Source organism: Asterias rubens, chromosome 1 (assembly GCF_902459465.1).
Source record: "Asterias rubens chromosome 1, eAstRub1.3, whole genome shotgun sequence".
Taxonomy (NCBI): Eukaryota; Metazoa; Echinodermata; class Asteroidea; order Forcipulatida; family Asteriidae; genus Asterias; species Asterias rubens.
Window position 1 is genome coordinate 29,248,907 of NC_047062.1, and position 17,916 is coordinate 29,266,822.

Here is a 17,916-nt window from a genome sequence, read left to right on the forward strand (position 1 = left end):
GTTTAACTAGTTTATCAACTGGTTTTCAACTAGTTCCAGTTAAATCCAGTTTAACCAGGTTCAACTAGAATTTCGACCTGGGTGATCATCAAGGTTTTTCCAAACAGGAGGATGGGGGCCTTTTAAAAATTTTTAAAAGGTGTGGCCAAGTATTTTAATCCAATCTGGCCACCAATTTTTCAGTTTAAAGTCGGCGCTTACTTTATGTTGACAGTTTCTTAAGATTAGTAAGAAATACACAGAAAGTGTGTCTTATTTGACAAAGAAATGTGTGAAGAAATGCAAGTCCACCACGGGCCACCATAGATAGGCAACCTCCACACAGTTCTAATTGGGCAACGAACTTAGTTGGGATAATAAGCATGCACGTTGGGGGCAGTATTCTTGCTAAACACGCTGAAAGTGTGACAACAACCGCGATACTCGGATAGAATCCACAATTTGTAACTGATTTCAAGCTTGAAATGCTTAATTTTGGAGGGTTTGTGCAACGTTTATGAGTTTACGTTCAACCATGGATGCCGATAGCAGCCGGCGGTCCATTGCATCGCAATACTTTATGGATGAGGAGTCTTCGTCATTAGCCGAGGGAATCAATGTCTCAGATCGAGTAAGATTCGTTTTCTTTATTTTTAGAATATAGGCCTAGGCCTTCTCAAATCTCAATTTATTTTGATTTGCAAGTAAACAGAGATATGTTAATGTACGTTTTTGTGTGTTTTGTTTTGTTCAGTGCTATACATAATTTATAATTGTTATTAAACTGACAAACTAATTTTGGATAACTTTCCGTATGGCGCCACCACTTTTTCACTCATTTTTACAAAAAGGGATATATCGATCAGGTAAATTAGATACTATATTATTTTATTTCGAATGAAAAAGTGGTGGTGCCATACGGAAACTTTCCCCTAATTTTAAATTCGTTTTCCTTCTAAATAAATAATTTGCATTGTTAAAAAATTTGTTTGGCCTTGGGAACAGCATTTTTGGTAGTCCAGGTTGGACTCCTCAGTTGCATGCAACGCGACGGAGTCCAGGATATTTGTAAAAATTCTTTTACCTGACTCAGGTAGCTGAACTTTTACTCACAATGTGGGTCACATGTTCCTTGTGTTGTAGCCGGAACTCCAAGCAAGGATGGCCTTTTTGAAAATTGTTGAAGTTTCTCCTTTTGACTTTTGTGTTAATAATATTTAATAATAACAGAAAATTGAGGTTTCCAATAGGCACGTCATGAACGGACTTGCTTGTAAACACTTTCTTGCATTGATGAGATATAATACGTCCCTGTGTATTCTCCAAAACTAAAGTGATGTCTTTGTGTTTTGATCCAGGTGATTGAGTTGATAAATCAGGCGCATTTGATGACAAAAGATGCTCAGAAGATCGCTCATCTCAAACATGTACAAGAGCTGATTGTACACAAGGATCCTACTCTCTTGGATAATTTCCTTGATGTAAGTATCAAAAGTACATGTAATTGACAGGACTCGAAATATACCACAAGCCTAAGGCTAGTGATTTTAGCGCTGGGTCAGTAAACTCCCGACTGGACAAGTCCAGTTGTCTTTCAATTAATGTCTTTCATTTAATGTCCAGTAATGTCTTTCAATTATGTTCACCCATGGTATACATGTACAAGTGAGAGCATCTTCTCCTAGTTGAAAGGAACATTACAGAATGGGAGACTTTCTGGGACGATAGAGGGCAGCAGACTTACCGGGTTAATCCATTGTTCTCAGAATTATGCGCATGTTCAGAACTACGTAAACAATGGAAATTTACCCGGTATGTCTGCTGCCACCTAGCGTTGGAAAGTCTCCTATTGGTTTTGCTTGCTTAAAGTCATACAACATACATAAACTGACAAACCTGTAGAAGTTTGAGATCGATCGGCCATCTGGGTCATGAGAGAATAGTGAAAAACCGATTAAAAATTTTGCATTGCATCGATGCCAAAGCAAAATTTTTTAAAATGCTCCATTTCTCACCGAAATATGAAATTTTAAACAGAAATATTTCAAGGGATGTTTTCTACTATCATCATCATTAGACTGTGTAAGTTTTATGTAAATCTGTGATCTTCACGATTTTGCTTTCATTCAGTAACATTTATTTCAATGCTGCAATTCATTACAAATTGCTTCTTACCAATTTTGTAACGATCCTTTTTAAAGTGCTTCTTCAAATAAATACAGTTTACATGTCAAACTGTGTAGGTTTCATTCTTCTCATTTTGATTCTGGTCCTGTTAAAAGTACTTTGGTCCAGCTATGAGCCATGTGGTTTTGCAGGTTTTCTCCTAGTCTTGGTTCAAGACTCTCCTGGATTTGTCACAACAGGGCGCGCAATCACCCCCAACGCGCTATCAACCACGAACCGCTATCACCCGAGAACCGCTATCACAGGAGAGTCTTGGCACATTCGTTAAATCTCCCCCCCAAAAAGGGGCGGGCTCTGCGGGAAACCTACGCACGCGCATTATGTTTCCCCCCGATTTTGGGGGGAGATTTAACGAATGTTCCAAGACTCTCCTGTGATAGCGGTTCGTGGTTGATAGCGCGTTGGGGGTGATAGCGCGCTTTCTTGTTACAAATCCAGGAGAGTCCTGAACCAAGACTAGTTTTCTCCCTACAATATATTACTTGTGAAATACTATTTCTTTTACTGGAGATGTATTGAACTTGGCAAACTTTAAATCAAAATTTTGCGATTCATGGCTGATCCCTAGAAGTGACCTATTATTGTCCACAGCCAAAAAATTGTGTTTTAATCGATTGCTGTTGCACTAATTTTCAAACTGCTGTTTCCAAGTCTGCATACTATTTTATATTGTTGTTTTTTAAGATGTATAAAGCTGATGTCATCATTCATATAATAGATGTAAAATTTGCATCGGGGATAAAGAATATTAATTTGGTTTTTACCCATACACCGATGTGTGTTAGCACTGTATACTCAGTACTTTCCCGAGTCCTGTGAAAAAATATCACAGGCAAGTTGCTCGGGTGGGATTCGAACTCACGACCCTTGCAATTCTAGAGCAGTGTCTTACCAACTAGACTACCGAGGTTGCCCGGCAGCTAGAGGCAGTTCGAATCCTATGTTTTGGCAGCGGGTACCGCAACGATATAATAGATGTTAAATTTGCATTGGGGATAAAGAATATTAATTTTGGTTTTTACCCATACATCATTCATACTGAACTTTTGAAACTTTAATTAAACCAACAGGAAGTTCTACAGTTCCAACTTGATAAATCAGCTGATGTCAGAAAGTTTGTTATTGGATTTATAGAAGAGGCATGGTAAGTCATTGGAAAGGATTGATCCCAAAACATCAGTTGGTTTGTATATTCAGTGTTATAGTGGAGACCTAAAATTTGGTCCAAGGCTTGATTTTACAAAGAGCTAACTGCAATGTACTCTTCATTGCTAAGCAAACTGTGATGTACAATTCTTCTTAATTTCTTGTGTTTTGTCTTTACGAGTACTGTCTTTCTCAAATCCCTATTTGTGACCCTGTCCATTCTTGTGGCCATTAAGCTTCATTTCATTTTACTGAAAATGTCAAATTCTGCTCCAATTGTTTTGCACAAACAAACAAATTAACAACTATATCATTGACTAAGGTTTGATTCATAGTGGCTGGCAGAAACAAACTCATCTTGGTTTTTAGGTGGTTTTTTTTCATCTCCCTTGTAATTTTTAGGATGGTTGTAAATATCTTACGTCTCTGTGTATTTTGTCCTGTTCATAGTTTTATACCTGTAGTTTCTATTAATTTTAAAAAAATTGTGTTATTTATTGTTGATGCACACTTGAAGGCAATTTTTAACGCGATGTTTATAATAAATTGAATTGAACTTGAATTAAATTGAATTGGTTTGGGGATAACAAAAAGTTTCCATTTACTCTTGATCCATAATAGCAAGAAGGACAACGATATGTTATGCAGTGTGGTTCCACATCTGAACTCTATGTTGGGAGATTCGGCGCAGTATGTTGCAGTTATAAAGAAGATTATCTTGTGCAGTATGCAACTGTATAAGGTTGCTATGAAGGTAAGGGTTACACGTGCATGGCAAATATTATACAAATTGTGGTTTCAGTGCTACATGTATAAGAGTTGAAACCAATGGTTCTTTTCAGAACAACCCAACTCATTTAGAGATGGTCATGGTGTTACCGCAAACCTTTCTATATCGTATTTCCACCATGCAAAGCTTCAAATCCTACTTACATGTTTAAGGTCGTTGAAGGTAAAGATTACACTTGCATTGCAAATATACAAATATTGGATGTATTGAGTGCATTGGTAAAGAATGTAATCAAACTTGAGATGAAATCTGGACAAACGTTGAGGTTTCAACAAAGAAATAATCCAGGGGTCAGTCGAGGGAAAGAAAAGGAGAGGTCGTCCAGCAACATCTCGGGCCCTTTTCGAAACCACGGCTTCGGCTCCAAATTCGTCTCAGGCTAGCTTGGCTCCGCGGTTGTTTTGGCAATATTGTGCGTACTTTGCGTATGCGCGTTCAGGGTTTCAGACGAGAGAACAGAGCCTGAAGCCAAATCCAAAGCCGAAGCCGCGGATTCGAAAAGGGCCATAGAAGTTGCAAGATATGAATGAAATAAAAACACCCTTGTCACACAAAGTTGTGTGATTTCAGATGCTTGATTTCGAGACCTAAAAATCTAGTTCTGAGGTCTCAAAATCAAATTCAAAGAAAATTACTTTCTTTTAAACTACTTTACTTCAGAGGGAGCTGTTTCTCACAATGTGTTATTATACCATCAGCAGCTCCCCATTACTTGTTACCAAGTAAGGTTTTATGCTAATAGTTATTTTGAGTAATTACCAATAGTGTCCACTGCCTTTAAATATCAAACTGTGTGTTTTTGTTTTGTTTTGAAGTGGTTGGTGAATGCCAGGACGTTTGGCGAGGAGATGGAGGCTGTCTGGGATCTCATCCAAGAAATCAAAGGGAAGGTCTTCATCATGTTGGATTCTGAGAATGATGGGTAGGTTTAAAATTGTTCTATATAGTGATAATATTTTGTGAGAAATTACATCTTTCTCAAAAACTACGTTACCTTAGAGGGAGCCGTTTCTCACAATGTTTTATACTATCAACAGCTCTCCATTGTACGTTACCAAGTAATTTTTCATGCTAACAACCAGGGATGAGATTTTTCAGACTTTTGTCTGAATTCAGACTTTTTATATCGGCCTGGTGAAAAAAATCAGACAATATATTTGTTTCCACAAATAAAGAAATCCTGCTCATCGGTCTTCTTCTCTAGTGCTTTGGATACTGTTTCCAAAAGCTCCTTGGAATCTATAACCCCAGGGGTTACCAAACGGTAGAAATGGCATCATATCAACATACCTTTGACTTTGTGTCTAAGTTTCAGACGTTTTCGTTAGTAACGACTCTCACCCCTATAACACTTATTTTGAGTAATTACCAAAAGTGTCTGATGCCTTTCATGGAGTCTGTTTAACGTTAATGTTACAGAATAAGAACCCATTCTGTCAAGTACATGGAGTCACTAGTGTTGGTGGAGTCGGCCAGAGTCCCAGCCTCTGAGTTACCAAAGAAAGTAGAAGCAGATATCTCTTTAGATCAGGTAAGAACCATAACATGAGTAGAAAGTTGTACGGAAGATGTGTAACAAAAAGATTAGTTACCAGTGCGAAATATTATAAATGGCAGAGTCAAAGGCTAACTAGTCACAGAAAAAGTTAAGGGCAAACCCTGATCAGTAAGAACAGAATACTCAGTGTTTTCATGGCTAGTCACAAAAAAAGTTAAGGGTAAACCCTGATCAGTAAGAACAGAATACTCGGTGTTTTCAAATTCCAGGGTTTATGGGCAACTAGGGTAGGATTCAACCCTAAAACACACGCATTCTAGTGAATGTGGAGACTAAGTCCACAGTACACAAGCCATAGGGTTTCCACTTAATACCAGCTGTACAAACAGTAGATACCCACTTACCAAGTGTTAGCGTTTGGAAGTCACTTTTGGGCTGTCTGTGTACCAGTGTATTTATGTAGGAGGGATTTAAGCTTTAATTTCTAAGCCAGGTTTTTTTTTTTTTTTGCTAATTGTATCAAAAGATTCCGGACGATCATGGTCTACTAAAGCGTGATGAGCTTGAGAAAGATGGCCTAGTTGGATTTGATTTACTGCTGAGTCTTCTTGCTTCTCCAAGTATTACCAGGTAAGCAATTCTTCTCTATAGACCTCCTGCATAGGACGTCACAGCGCCCTCACTGAGACTATCATTAGCTGAGAGTTGTGCGCGGCACGCATGGGTGCACTTATCCATTGAAGAGACCTAAATATGCCGTCTAGTTACACATAGATTAACAGAGAGTGATTATTGATTGATCCTTAATTGATTACCTGAACCTCGCATGGGTTTGAGTTCCGGTCGTGACACTTGTGTCCCTGAGCAAGACACTTAACTATAATCGCTTCTCTCCAGGTAAATGGGTACCTGTGAGGGCAGAGATGGTTCTCGCGATTGATTTACATGTAGCTTAGTATTGCATATTTGTTCCAAAGGATGTATACTCCCCAGGGAGCTGGTAGCGCTTTGAGACGTCCTTTGAATGTAGAAAGTGCAATATAAAAACTGCTTAAACAGCCAATAAAGGATGATCTCAATATTTAAACTTTTACCTTTTTATGGCTAAATAGACATCGTAGATACCGGTTAATAACCATTTTACTCTCATAATTTGCATTTAATAACAAATAACTCGAGTCAAAAATGCACTCGGCCGCGCGGATTTTTCAGCTGAGAGTCAAAAACGGCTTATCTATTATAATGACCCCTTGACACCAGTGATGCTTTTCCCCTACATGTGTTTGAGCACTGTTCTCCAGCTTTGGCAAACTGAGGGCGCTATTTTTCACACCAAATAGCCGCCACTGACGTCACGATTCCTTTGTCGCGCGGGTTTGTTTGACCCCGCGGTTTTCAGAAATTTGGCTTGGAGCGTTCGGGAGTAAAACCCATTTTTACCATGTTTTAACGTGAGGTAAGAGACTCGTTATATTTTTTAATGTTTCCTATGGACTCCAGCTATTAGAAAACTGTTATCTCTATATATTTGAGATCATCCTTTATTGGCTGTTTAATATTATTTTTATTAGCGTGTTAGGTTCCTTTTTGTGCCAGTGATGATTTTTGATGTTATACTAATTTTATTTATTTTAGCGTCAACTTGATGGCCTGTATGGGCTCTCTTACTTCCATTGCTAAGCAACGGCCACAGTTCATGCCGAGAGTGATTCAAGCATTTGAGACACTTCATGGTAAGACACAAAAATATCTTCAGTTCGTTTTTTTTTTTAAACATTTGTATTTGATTTGCTAACAGTTAAAAATGGCAGTTTTCTTAGACCTAGGAAAACATGGAATACATCACATGGTGTGCGTACTCTCGTCAATCTGTCAATATGTTCAAAACACTGCTCAAAACTCATCATACACACACACGGTCAAGCACATTTGAGCATGTATATGGAAAATGCGCTATATAAGTACATTATTATTATTAATAATGTTCTTATAAGATTCTGATATTGTCAATTTGTCTTGAGAGAAATGGAAGCTCCATCACTGTGATGTCAAGAACGTACATGTATGTACATTAGGGAGACAAATTAACTTGTTCCTTTTTCATGTGCTTCCTTGCAGTCAATTTACCACCAACGCTGGCTAAATCACAAGTCAGCAGTGTTCGGAAACATTTAAAGGTAATGGATTTCAACACCATTAATTTTCCTTCTGATGGTTAGCTCTTTAGTGATAGACCAAATTTAAAGTTAAAGGAACACGTTGCCTTGGATCGGTCGAGTTGGTCTTTGAAAAGCATCTGTAACCGTTTGTTACAAAATGCATATGGTTAGAAAGATGATTTAAAAGTAGAATACAATTATCCTAACAAATTTGCCACGAAATTGCGTGGTTTTCCTTTTACTTTGCAAACTAACACGGTCGGTCATTTATGGGAGTAAAAAATTTGACTCCCATAAATGGCCGACCATGTTAGTCGACGAGGTAAAAGGACAACCGCGCAATTTAGAGTGATACTTGTGTGGATCATTATATTCTACTTTTAAAATATCTTTCTTATCATATGCATTTTATAACAAACGGTTACAAACGCTTTTCAAAGACCAACTCGACCGGTCCAAGGCAACGTGTTCCTTTAAGGTCATAGATTGGTAAGTGCGTCAAAAATTAATGACCATAAAAATGTGAAGCACTGCAGCTGTTAATTGTTTACAAAAAAACCAATGTACAACCCTTACTTTGAACTGCATGGAGGGTTTAGAAGGTGGACTATGTATTTCAATTGCTTGTCCATCGATACTGCCCTCCAACATTAACTACTGCGAGTTGAACAGTCTCCCATGGCAAAGACTAGCATGGAAGTCTACATTCTTGCATACAGAGGTTATAGATTAACTACTGCAAGTTGAACAGTCTCCCATGGCAAAGACTAGCATGGGAGTCTACTTTCTTGCATACAGAGGTTGTAGATTAACTACTGCAAGTTGAACAGTCTCCCATGACAAAGACCAGCATGGGAGTCTACATTCTTGCATACAGAGGTTGTAGATTAACTACTGCAAGTTGAACAGTCTCCCATGACAAAGACTAGCATGGGAGTCTACATTCTTGCATACAGAGGTTGTAGATTAACTACTGCAAGTTGAACAGTCTCCCATGGCAAAGACTAGCATGGGAGTCTACATTCTTGCATACAGAGGTTGTAGATTAACTACTGCAAGTTGAACAGTCTCCCATGGCAAAGACTAGCATGGGAGTCTACATTCTTGCATACAGAGGTTGTAGATTAACTACTGCAAGTTGAACAGTCTCCCATGACAAAGACTAGCATGGGAGTCTACATTCTTGCATACAGAGGTTGCAGATTAACTACTGCAAGTTGAACAGTCTCCCATGACAAAGACTAGCATGGGAGTCTACATTCTTGCATACAGAGGTTGCAGATTAACTACTGCAAGTTGAACAGTCTCCCATGACAAAGACTAGCATGGGAGTCTACATTCTTGCATACAGAGGTTGCAGATTAACTACTGCAAGTTGAACAGTCTCCCATGACAAAGACTAGCATGGGAGTCTACATTCTTGCATACAGAGGTTGTAGATTAACTACTGCAAGTTGAACAGTCTCCCATGGCAAAGACTAGCATGGAAGTCTACATTCTTGCATACAGAGGTTGTAGATTAACTACTGCAAGTTGAACAGTCTCCCATGGCAAAGACTAGTATGGGAGTCTACATTCTTGCATACAGAGGTTGTAGATTAACTACTGCAAGTTGAACAGTCTCCCATGACAAAGACTAGCATGGGAGTCTACTTTCTTGCAAACAGATGTTGTAGATTAACTACTGCAAGTTGAACAGTCTCCCATGGCAAAGACTAGCATGGAAGTCTACATTCTTGCATACAGAGGTTGTAGATTAACTACTGCAAGTTGAACAGTCTCCCATGGCAAAGACTAGCATGGAAGTCTACATTCTTGCATACAGAGGTTGTAGATTAACTACTGCAAGTTGAACAGTCTCCCATGGCAAAGACTAGCATGGAAGTCTACATTCTTGCATACAGAGGTTGTAGATTAACTACTGCAAGTTGAACAGTCTCCCATGGCAAAGACTAGCATGGGAGTCTACATTCTTGCATACAGAGGTTATAGATTAACTACTGCAAGTTGAACAGTCTCCCATGGCAAAGACTAGCATGGGAGTCTACATTCTTGCATACAGAGGTTGTAGATTAACTACTGCAAGTTGAACAGTCTCCCATGGCAAAGACTAGCATGGGAGTCTACATTCTTGCATACAGAGGTTGTAGATTAACTACTGCAAGTTGAACAGTCTCCCATGGCAAAGACTAGCATGGAAGTCTACATTCTTGCATACAGAGGTTATAGATTAACTACTGCAAGTTGAACAGTCTCCAATGGCAAAGACTAGCATGGGAGTCTACATTCTTGCATACAGAGGTTGTAGATTAACTACTGCGAGTTGAACAGTCTCCCATGGCAAAGACTAGCATGGGAGTCTACATTCTCGCATACAGAGGTTGTAGATTAACTACTGCAAGTTGAACAGTCTCCCATGGCAAAGACTAGCATGGAAGTCTACATTCTTGCATACAGAGGTTATAGATTAACTACTGCAAGTTGAACAGTCTCCCATGGCAAAGACTAGCATGGGAGTCTACTTTCTTGCATACAGAGGTTATAGATTAACTACTGCAAGTTGAACAGTCTCCCATGGCAAAGACTAGCATGGGAGTCTACATTCTTGCATACAGAGGTTATAGATTAACTACTGCAAGTTGAACAGTCTCCCATGGCAAAGACTAGCATGGAAGTCTACTTTCTTGCATACAGAGGTTATAGATTAACTACTGCAAGTTGAACAGTCTCCCATGACAAAGACTAGCATGGAAGTCTACATTCTTGCATACAGAGGTTGTAGATTAACTACTGCAAGTTGAACAGTCTCCCATGACAAAGACTAGCATGGGAGTCTACATTCTTGCATACAGAGGTTGTAGATTAACTACTGCAAGTTGAACAGTCTCCCATGGCAAAGACTAGCATGGAAGTCTACATTCTTGCATACAGAGGTTGTAGATTAACTACTGCAAGTTGAACAGTCTCCCATGGCAAAGACTAGCATGGAAGTCTACATTCTTGCATACAGAGGTTATAGATTAACTACTGCAAGTTGAACAGTCTCCCATGACAAAGACTAGCATGGGAGTCTACATTCTTGCATACAGAGGTTGTAGATTAACTACTGCAAGTTGAACAGTCTCCCATGACAAAGACTAGCATGGGAGTCTACATTCTTGCATACAGAGGTTGTAGATTAACTACTGCAAGTTGAACAGTCTCCCATGGCAAAGACTAGCATGGAAGTCTACATTCTTGCATACAGAGGTTGTAGATTAACTACTGCAAGTTGAACAGTCTCCCATGGCAAAGACTAGCATGGAAGTCTACATTCTTGCATACAGAGGTTGTAGATTAACTACTGCAAGTTGAACAGTCTCCCATGACAAAGACTAGCATGGGAGTCTACATTCTTGCATTCAGAGGTTATAGATTAACTACTGCAAGTTGAACAGTCTCCCATGACAAAGACTAGCATGGGAGTCTACATTCTTGCATACAGAGGTTGTAGATTAACTACTGCAAGTTGAACAGTCTCCCATGGCAAAGACTAGCATGGAAGTCTACATTCTTGCATACAGAGGTTGTAGATTAACTACTGCAAGTTGAACAGTCTCCCATGACAAAGACTAGCATGGAAGTCTACATTCTTGCATACAGAGGTTGTAGATTAACTACTGCAAGTTGAACAGTCTCCCATGGCAAAGACTAGCATGGAAGTCTACATTCTTGCATACAGAGGTTGTAGATTAACTACTGCAAGTTGAACAGTCTCCCATGGCAAAGACTAGCATGGAAGTCTACATTCTTGCATACAGAGGTTATAGATTAACTACTGCAAGTTGAACAGTCTCCCATGGCAAAGACTAGCATGGGAGTCTACATTCTTGCATACAGAGGTTGTAGATTAACTACTGCAAGTTGAACAGTCTCCCATGGCAAAGACTAGCATGGGAGTCTACATTCTTGCATACAGAGGTTGTAGATTAACTACTGCAAGTTGAACAGTCTCCCATGGCAAAGACTAGCATGGAAGTCTACATTCTTGCATACAGAGGTTGTAGATTAACTACTGCAGGTTGAACAGTCTCCCATGACAAAGACTAGCATGGGAGTCTACATTCTTGCATACAGAGGTTGTAGATCAACTACTGCAAGTTGAACAGTCTCCCATGACAAAGACTAGCCTGGGAGTCTACATTCTTGCTTACAGAGGTTGTAGATTGATTACTGCAAGTTGAACAGCCTCCCATGACAAAGACTAGCATGGAAGTCTACTTTCTTGCATGCACATGTTGTATACTCAACCTTGAACCTTCTTCAACAAATCTAACATTAAGGCTCATTATTGTATAGAAACACTAAACTGACAGATTTATTCAAATTTCATGACAGTGTTTTCTGTCACCCCCAAGTAGGCTTCATATGTAAAAATTAACCGTTTCTTTTATTGTCACTCCCAGATGCAACTGTTGACAGTGCTGCATCACCCATCTTCATTTACTCTACATTCCAATATCTCAACGTTGCTGACAGACTTAGGAGCGTCGGATTCAGAGGTACATTGTTATTATTATAGTGAGAATAATTTGTTAAGCAACAGGGAACGATATCCTGATGCTACACAAAATACATGAGTATATATTTGTAACTCAAAACTCATCACTTGCTACCAATGTTAGCATCCAGTATGCACAAAACGTATGGTATGCCGTGGCCGAGCATTATTCAGGATTTTTCTGTCTCATGCAGTTACAAATGAATACTTGCAATACTGTTAACATTGTGCGAACACCATGTCATTCACGTATTTGTTGAATGCGCCTTATTTTTGACCGCGCGAGGGCGCTATAAATAGTATTTTTATCACTTCCGGGGGTATACGCGATTCGCCCTGCAAAAATCAATAGGCGTTCTGTCACTTTTGTTGCGCCGTAGTTTCAATTTGCTTTAGAGGTGGATTATAACAGCTCCTCCAAAAGTCTTATTGTCCGTGATGGATTAGATGTCTGTGGTGGTAATGTGTTCCAGTCTTTAATAAATGGTTTGGGTATGAATGAGAGCGCCCTCACGCAGTCAAAAATATGGCCCATTTGTTTGTCGCATGTCTATCCCAAGCAACGAAGCATACTGGGCCCAATTTCATGGCTCTGCTTACCGTAAGCACAGAATCGGCGCTTACGGAAGTAGGGAATTCTGTGCTTACGGCAAGCGTATTTCACGGGTAAGCAGCGAGTTTTGGGTTCTGCGCCGGCGTACTCTTCGTTACTAGGCATTCTACGCTTACAAGGCTAGCGCAGAAATTCAGCGCTTGCACGTAAGCGGGTAATGGTGGTCGTAAGCGCAGAATTCGGCGGTAAGCAGAGCCATGAAATTGGGCCCTGGACACAAGCTCTGAATCTTGGTCTTGACACTTGGTTTTTGAACCATTATTACTTTGCCCTTTGGATGAGACTTAAAGCTATTGTTCCCCACGAGTGCTGTATGTGTAAAGAACCCAATACACTTATGTTATGAGAAGGGGTTCGCTGCGGTGTTTACTGGGCCCCATTTCATAGAGCTGCTTAAGCACTTATATATTTATTCCCCTTTTGTATCCAGATTGCGAAACACATGCCAAAGATACGGGAGAGCTCCAAGCGCCCTCGACCCACAGATGATGAAGCAACTGCAAGTTCTAGCAAGAAAACAAAAACTACTATCGTCAAGACTGTAAGTATTGTTTCTGTATCTCTTTGACAATAAACATCATCAATAAACAGGATTTGAAACTTTGCATGGTGGAGATAAAATCGAGGAATGTACATGTAACACCATGTATATTAAAGACACTGGACACTATTGGTAATTGTCAAAATCCAGCCTTCTCACTTGGTGTATCTCAACATATGCATAAAATAACAAACCTGTGAAAATTTGAGCTCGATTGGTCATCGGAGTTGTGAGTTTACTATGAAAGAAAAAACACCCTTGTCACACAAAGTTGTGTGCTTTCAGATGCTTGATTTCGAGACCTCAAATTCTAAACTTGAGGTCTTGAAATCAAATTCGTGGAAAATCACTTCAGAGGGAACTGTTTCTCACAATGTTTTATACTATCAACCTCTCCCCATTATTTTGAGTAATTACCAATAGTGTCCACTGCCTTAAAGTTTGAAATAAATACAAGTTGTCTCAGCAAACCTGCCCCTCGTTGTACCTTCACCATAAAAACTGTCCAACTATTTCTGCAATTAGTGAATTACTCCACTTCATTTTTTAATAGCACTGTACGTGTTTGGTAATTGTCAAAGACAAGTATTCTCACTTTGTGTATCCCAACATATGCATATAATAACAAATCTATGAACACGTTGACTCCAGGTCATTGAGAAACACCGTTGTTGCATAAATGTGGCTGCACTGTTTTTTTTTTATTCATTTAAACGATTAAACATGACTTTTTAAACCTGAAATATATTTTTATTTTATTTTATTAAATGCACAAGTATTTTAAAAATGGTTTTCAAGAGATTAAACGTTTGCATAAACGTGACGTCATGTCGGTAACCCGAGCCTTCGGGCCCCCTGGCTGTGTGCATATAGAGACGTGTGCACTGTGTGGCCTGGTGCATAGGCGCGTGTAGTTAGGGACCAGACTCTTTTTGCCGACGATATGTTTGAATTCCCGACGTGGCGTCGATGGTAGGGGCGGTAACAATCCACAAAAGGGTCATTACGAAAGTCAGATATGTCGGGAATAAACAAAACACATTTTATTGTTGTTCAATACATATATCAGAAATAAATGACAGCAAAATTAACTGTTTGACAGCAAAATTAACTGTTTTATTTTAATTCACTGCAGCATTCCTTTAAAGGCTTCTGTCCTGAAGTCTTTTATAGTATTTGAGTGAGAAGTTACCTCTTTCTCTAATAATAATAATATTAATAATAAGTCTTATATAGCACACGTATCTACCAAACAAGGTACTCAAGGCGCTGAGTATATACAAACTTTCAGAAAGATAGGTTATTGCAGTGATGAATTTTGAGACCCAATTAGTTAACACCTTATAAGGGTGTACAAGGTGCTACCGCGCATTAAGCAGCCACAACCAGGAACACCGGGGCGAACCCCTTCCCTGGGTTCTTTTACATGCGTTACACAACACATGGGACCAACTGCTTTACGTCCCATCCGAAGGACGAAGCAATGGTCAAGTGTCTTGCTTAAGGACACAATTGTCACGGCTGGGGATTCGAATCCACACTCTGCTGATCAGAAACACCAGAGTTTGAATTCGGTGATCTTAACCGCTCGGCCTCGACACTTCCGCAAAAACATTCTCTAAAACTAAGTTACTTCAGAGGGAGCTGTTCATTATGTTTTATACTATTAACAGCTTTACATAGCTCAGTACCAAGTAATTTTTTATGCCAACAATTGTTTTGAGTAATTACCAATAGCGTTCAGTACCTTTCATGGTACGTTTCCTTTAAAATTAGTTTGAATGAATGTGTATCAATGCAATAACATGACCATCGTTTCCCTCCCAAACCCTTTTCAGATCCAGCAAGTCATGGACGAAGATGAAATGGGACGAGAGACTCCACTCCATCCATCCATGCTCCCTTCAATACCGAGTACCAGTAAAGCCGGTGTCCAGGCAGCCACTAAGATCTCCGTTGTAGATGTACTGGCCGAGGAGCTGACGCCATTGCTGCAGAACGTCGAGAATATTGCTAACCTTGTTCTCATAAGCATGGTCAGTAACACCCTCGTTCCGAGGGGTGATCATTCTCGCCGCGCCATTTTCTCCCAGCATGCCTTGCTCGATCATAACCCCTGGAATTGGTAAATGCACATTTAAACGAGCGCCAATTCAATCCTTTCTATGCGCGCACTCATCGCTTCCGTCTTAAAGAATGTTCAGTTTTTCTTTTTTTAAAACGTGTTCGTGGCAAAAAAAACGCAAGCATGATCAACATGCAAATATCTTAAAACTACGCGTGCCCTCACTTTACATCTAATGCATAACCAATTTCATGAGCCAATCAGCATTTTTTTTTTTTTTTTTTATTGCAGCTATTGATTGAAAAAACTTTTAATGGCCTGACTTTGTTACCTACCTAAGTAACACTCAATACATAGTTAACTAATTTTGGTATGACTTTTTTCACCATTATGTTTAAGTTCTTTTTTGTGTGCTTGCTTAACCCTGCAATCATTTGTTATATGAAAGTCATTGGCACAAGCCAATTTACTTTAAATTTTGTACTTTGTATTTCTTAATGTTTTTAAAAAGAAAAAAAAGAAAAAAAAAACAAATTTTTTATAAAACTCAGTATTTTAAACACAACTCGGCCTTTGACTGGGAAGTTTGAATGCTTTTAAAACCAATAATAATAATAATAAAATGCAGGCACCATTTTGCAATAAAATACATTGATTCTCAGTAGACAGAAAGGGTGCAGATTATTTGTTTCTATTGAGCCTCTCTTTTGGTTACATTGAAAGAAACAGAAGAAAATTAGGGTGGCTACACCGAGATGAAGTTACCTATAGACCCACTGCATATGACGTCACACTCTCAAAAAGGAAGCAGATCATTGGGCAATAGCTGTTCTCTGTGTGTAAAAATGTGTGCGTGACCTCAGCGTTTCTGAAGCGTTTCGCATTACGAACTTTTGATTTCTTACACAATACAGAACGCGCCTCCGAACAATGCGCGTATTTTTGGGTGTCAACTCTCTTTGTATACGATTATGACACCAGGGATAGGCACATGTGAGTACGCTGCGGGTATTGCAAGGGGTCTATAATACTATTTATCTTCAAGTACGCGCTAATCCTCCAATCAGATTGGCAGAATGGAGTGGTGATAAAAACCTATATTGCACGGCTCATATCACTACCATGCGTCTTGTGTGTTCTATGTCATGCGCCAAGTTTGCTTGATGATAAATACGTTATCACACGCGCGCTCGTGGAAATACGGAAAATATAGCGCGTCTGCGTCCCATATCCACCTCGGCCTTCGGTCTCGTTGGATATGGGACGCAGAAGTGCTATATTTTTCCCTATTCCACTCGCGCTTGTGTGATAACTTATAGTACACTGTTTCATCCACAGGTAACGCTCCCAGAGAACATGCCACCCCAGTTCCAGGCTACCTACACCCCCATTGCGGCCGCTGGAACAGACAGCCAGATAGGCCACTTGGCACGCATGCTGAGCAGTCAGATTGCTGCTGCGGGAATCAAACCAAGCAATTTCAATGAGGTATGTTTTGTTTTCCTTATATTACTCTTTTTTTTTTATTGTGTGTCGTTTAACGCACAAAAAAGAGCCAAGTGCACTTATCGAAAAGGAAAGAGGTTCACCCCAGTGTTCCTGGTCTGATGTGCAGCAAATTATGCACACTACCTTGTAGAACATTACATGCTGCTATAAAAGGATAAGGTCTCATAATTCAAGCGTAGTCCCATGTCTCGCAGGAAATAATGTATGTTACAGCACAGGAGCGACACTGAGTGATGGACATGCGTGCTATATAAGAAGCCACTATTATTGTTATTATTCCAGCCAAATCCCAACCGACCCAGCCCTAAGAGCCAAACCTTCTCCTGAAGTTACAGATCTGGCTTGCCCACTTCCCTTACCTCCATTGTTCTGTCGACCAGAGGCTGTTCTAAAAAGAAGATGTTAACACATGGTGTCACCCCAAACTGAACACATGTATATACAGAGAAACATTTTCTGATTATGACTTTGTTATATAATAGATGTTAAATTTGCGTTGGGGATAAAGAACATAAATTGTTTTTTGTTTTTTACCCATACACCGATGTGTGTTCTGTTAGCACTGAGTATACAGTGCTAAAAGAACACACATCGGTGTATGGGTCAAAAACCAACAGTTAAAGGCAGTGGACACTATTGGTAATTGTCAAAGACTAGCCTTCACAGTTGGTGTATCTCAACATATGCATAAAATAACAAACCTGTGAAAATTTTAGCTCAATTGGTCATCGAACTTGCGAGATAATGAAAAAAAAAAAAAATACCCTTGTCACATGAAGTTGTGTGCGTTTAGATGCTTGATTTCACTTGAGGTCTCGAAATCAAATTCGTGGAAAATTACTTCTTTCTCGAAAACTATGGCACTTCAGAGGGAGCCGTTTCTCACAAT

The 17,916-nt window shown here is 39.5% G+C and overlaps 1 protein-coding gene across 1 annotated transcript in view; it reads left to right on the forward strand.

Moving 5' to 3' along the window:
• The first annotated feature begins 99 nt into the window (after positions 1-99).
• Positions 100-17,916, forward strand: part of LOC117292001 (symplekin-like) — a 33,433-nt gene continuing 15,616 nt past the window's right edge. The window contains exons 1-13 of the mRNA XM_033773992.1: positions 100-610; positions 1,338-1,460; positions 3,237-3,310; positions 3,934-4,066; positions 4,918-5,024; positions 5,522-5,633; positions 6,127-6,230; positions 7,236-7,333; positions 7,719-7,777; positions 12,205-12,300; positions 13,343-13,453; positions 15,292-15,489; positions 16,857-17,006. Of these exons, the coding sequence (XP_033629883.1) occupies positions 497-610; positions 1,338-1,460; positions 3,237-3,310; positions 3,934-4,066; positions 4,918-5,024; positions 5,522-5,633; positions 6,127-6,230; positions 7,236-7,333; positions 7,719-7,777; positions 12,205-12,300; positions 13,343-13,453; positions 15,292-15,489; positions 16,857-17,006 (1,479 nt within the window). The 5' untranslated portion in view covers positions 100-496. The remainder of the gene's footprint in view (positions 611-1,337; positions 1,461-3,236; positions 3,311-3,933; positions 4,067-4,917; positions 5,025-5,521; positions 5,634-6,126; positions 6,231-7,235; positions 7,334-7,718; positions 7,778-12,204; positions 12,301-13,342; positions 13,454-15,291; positions 15,490-16,856; positions 17,007-17,916) is intronic.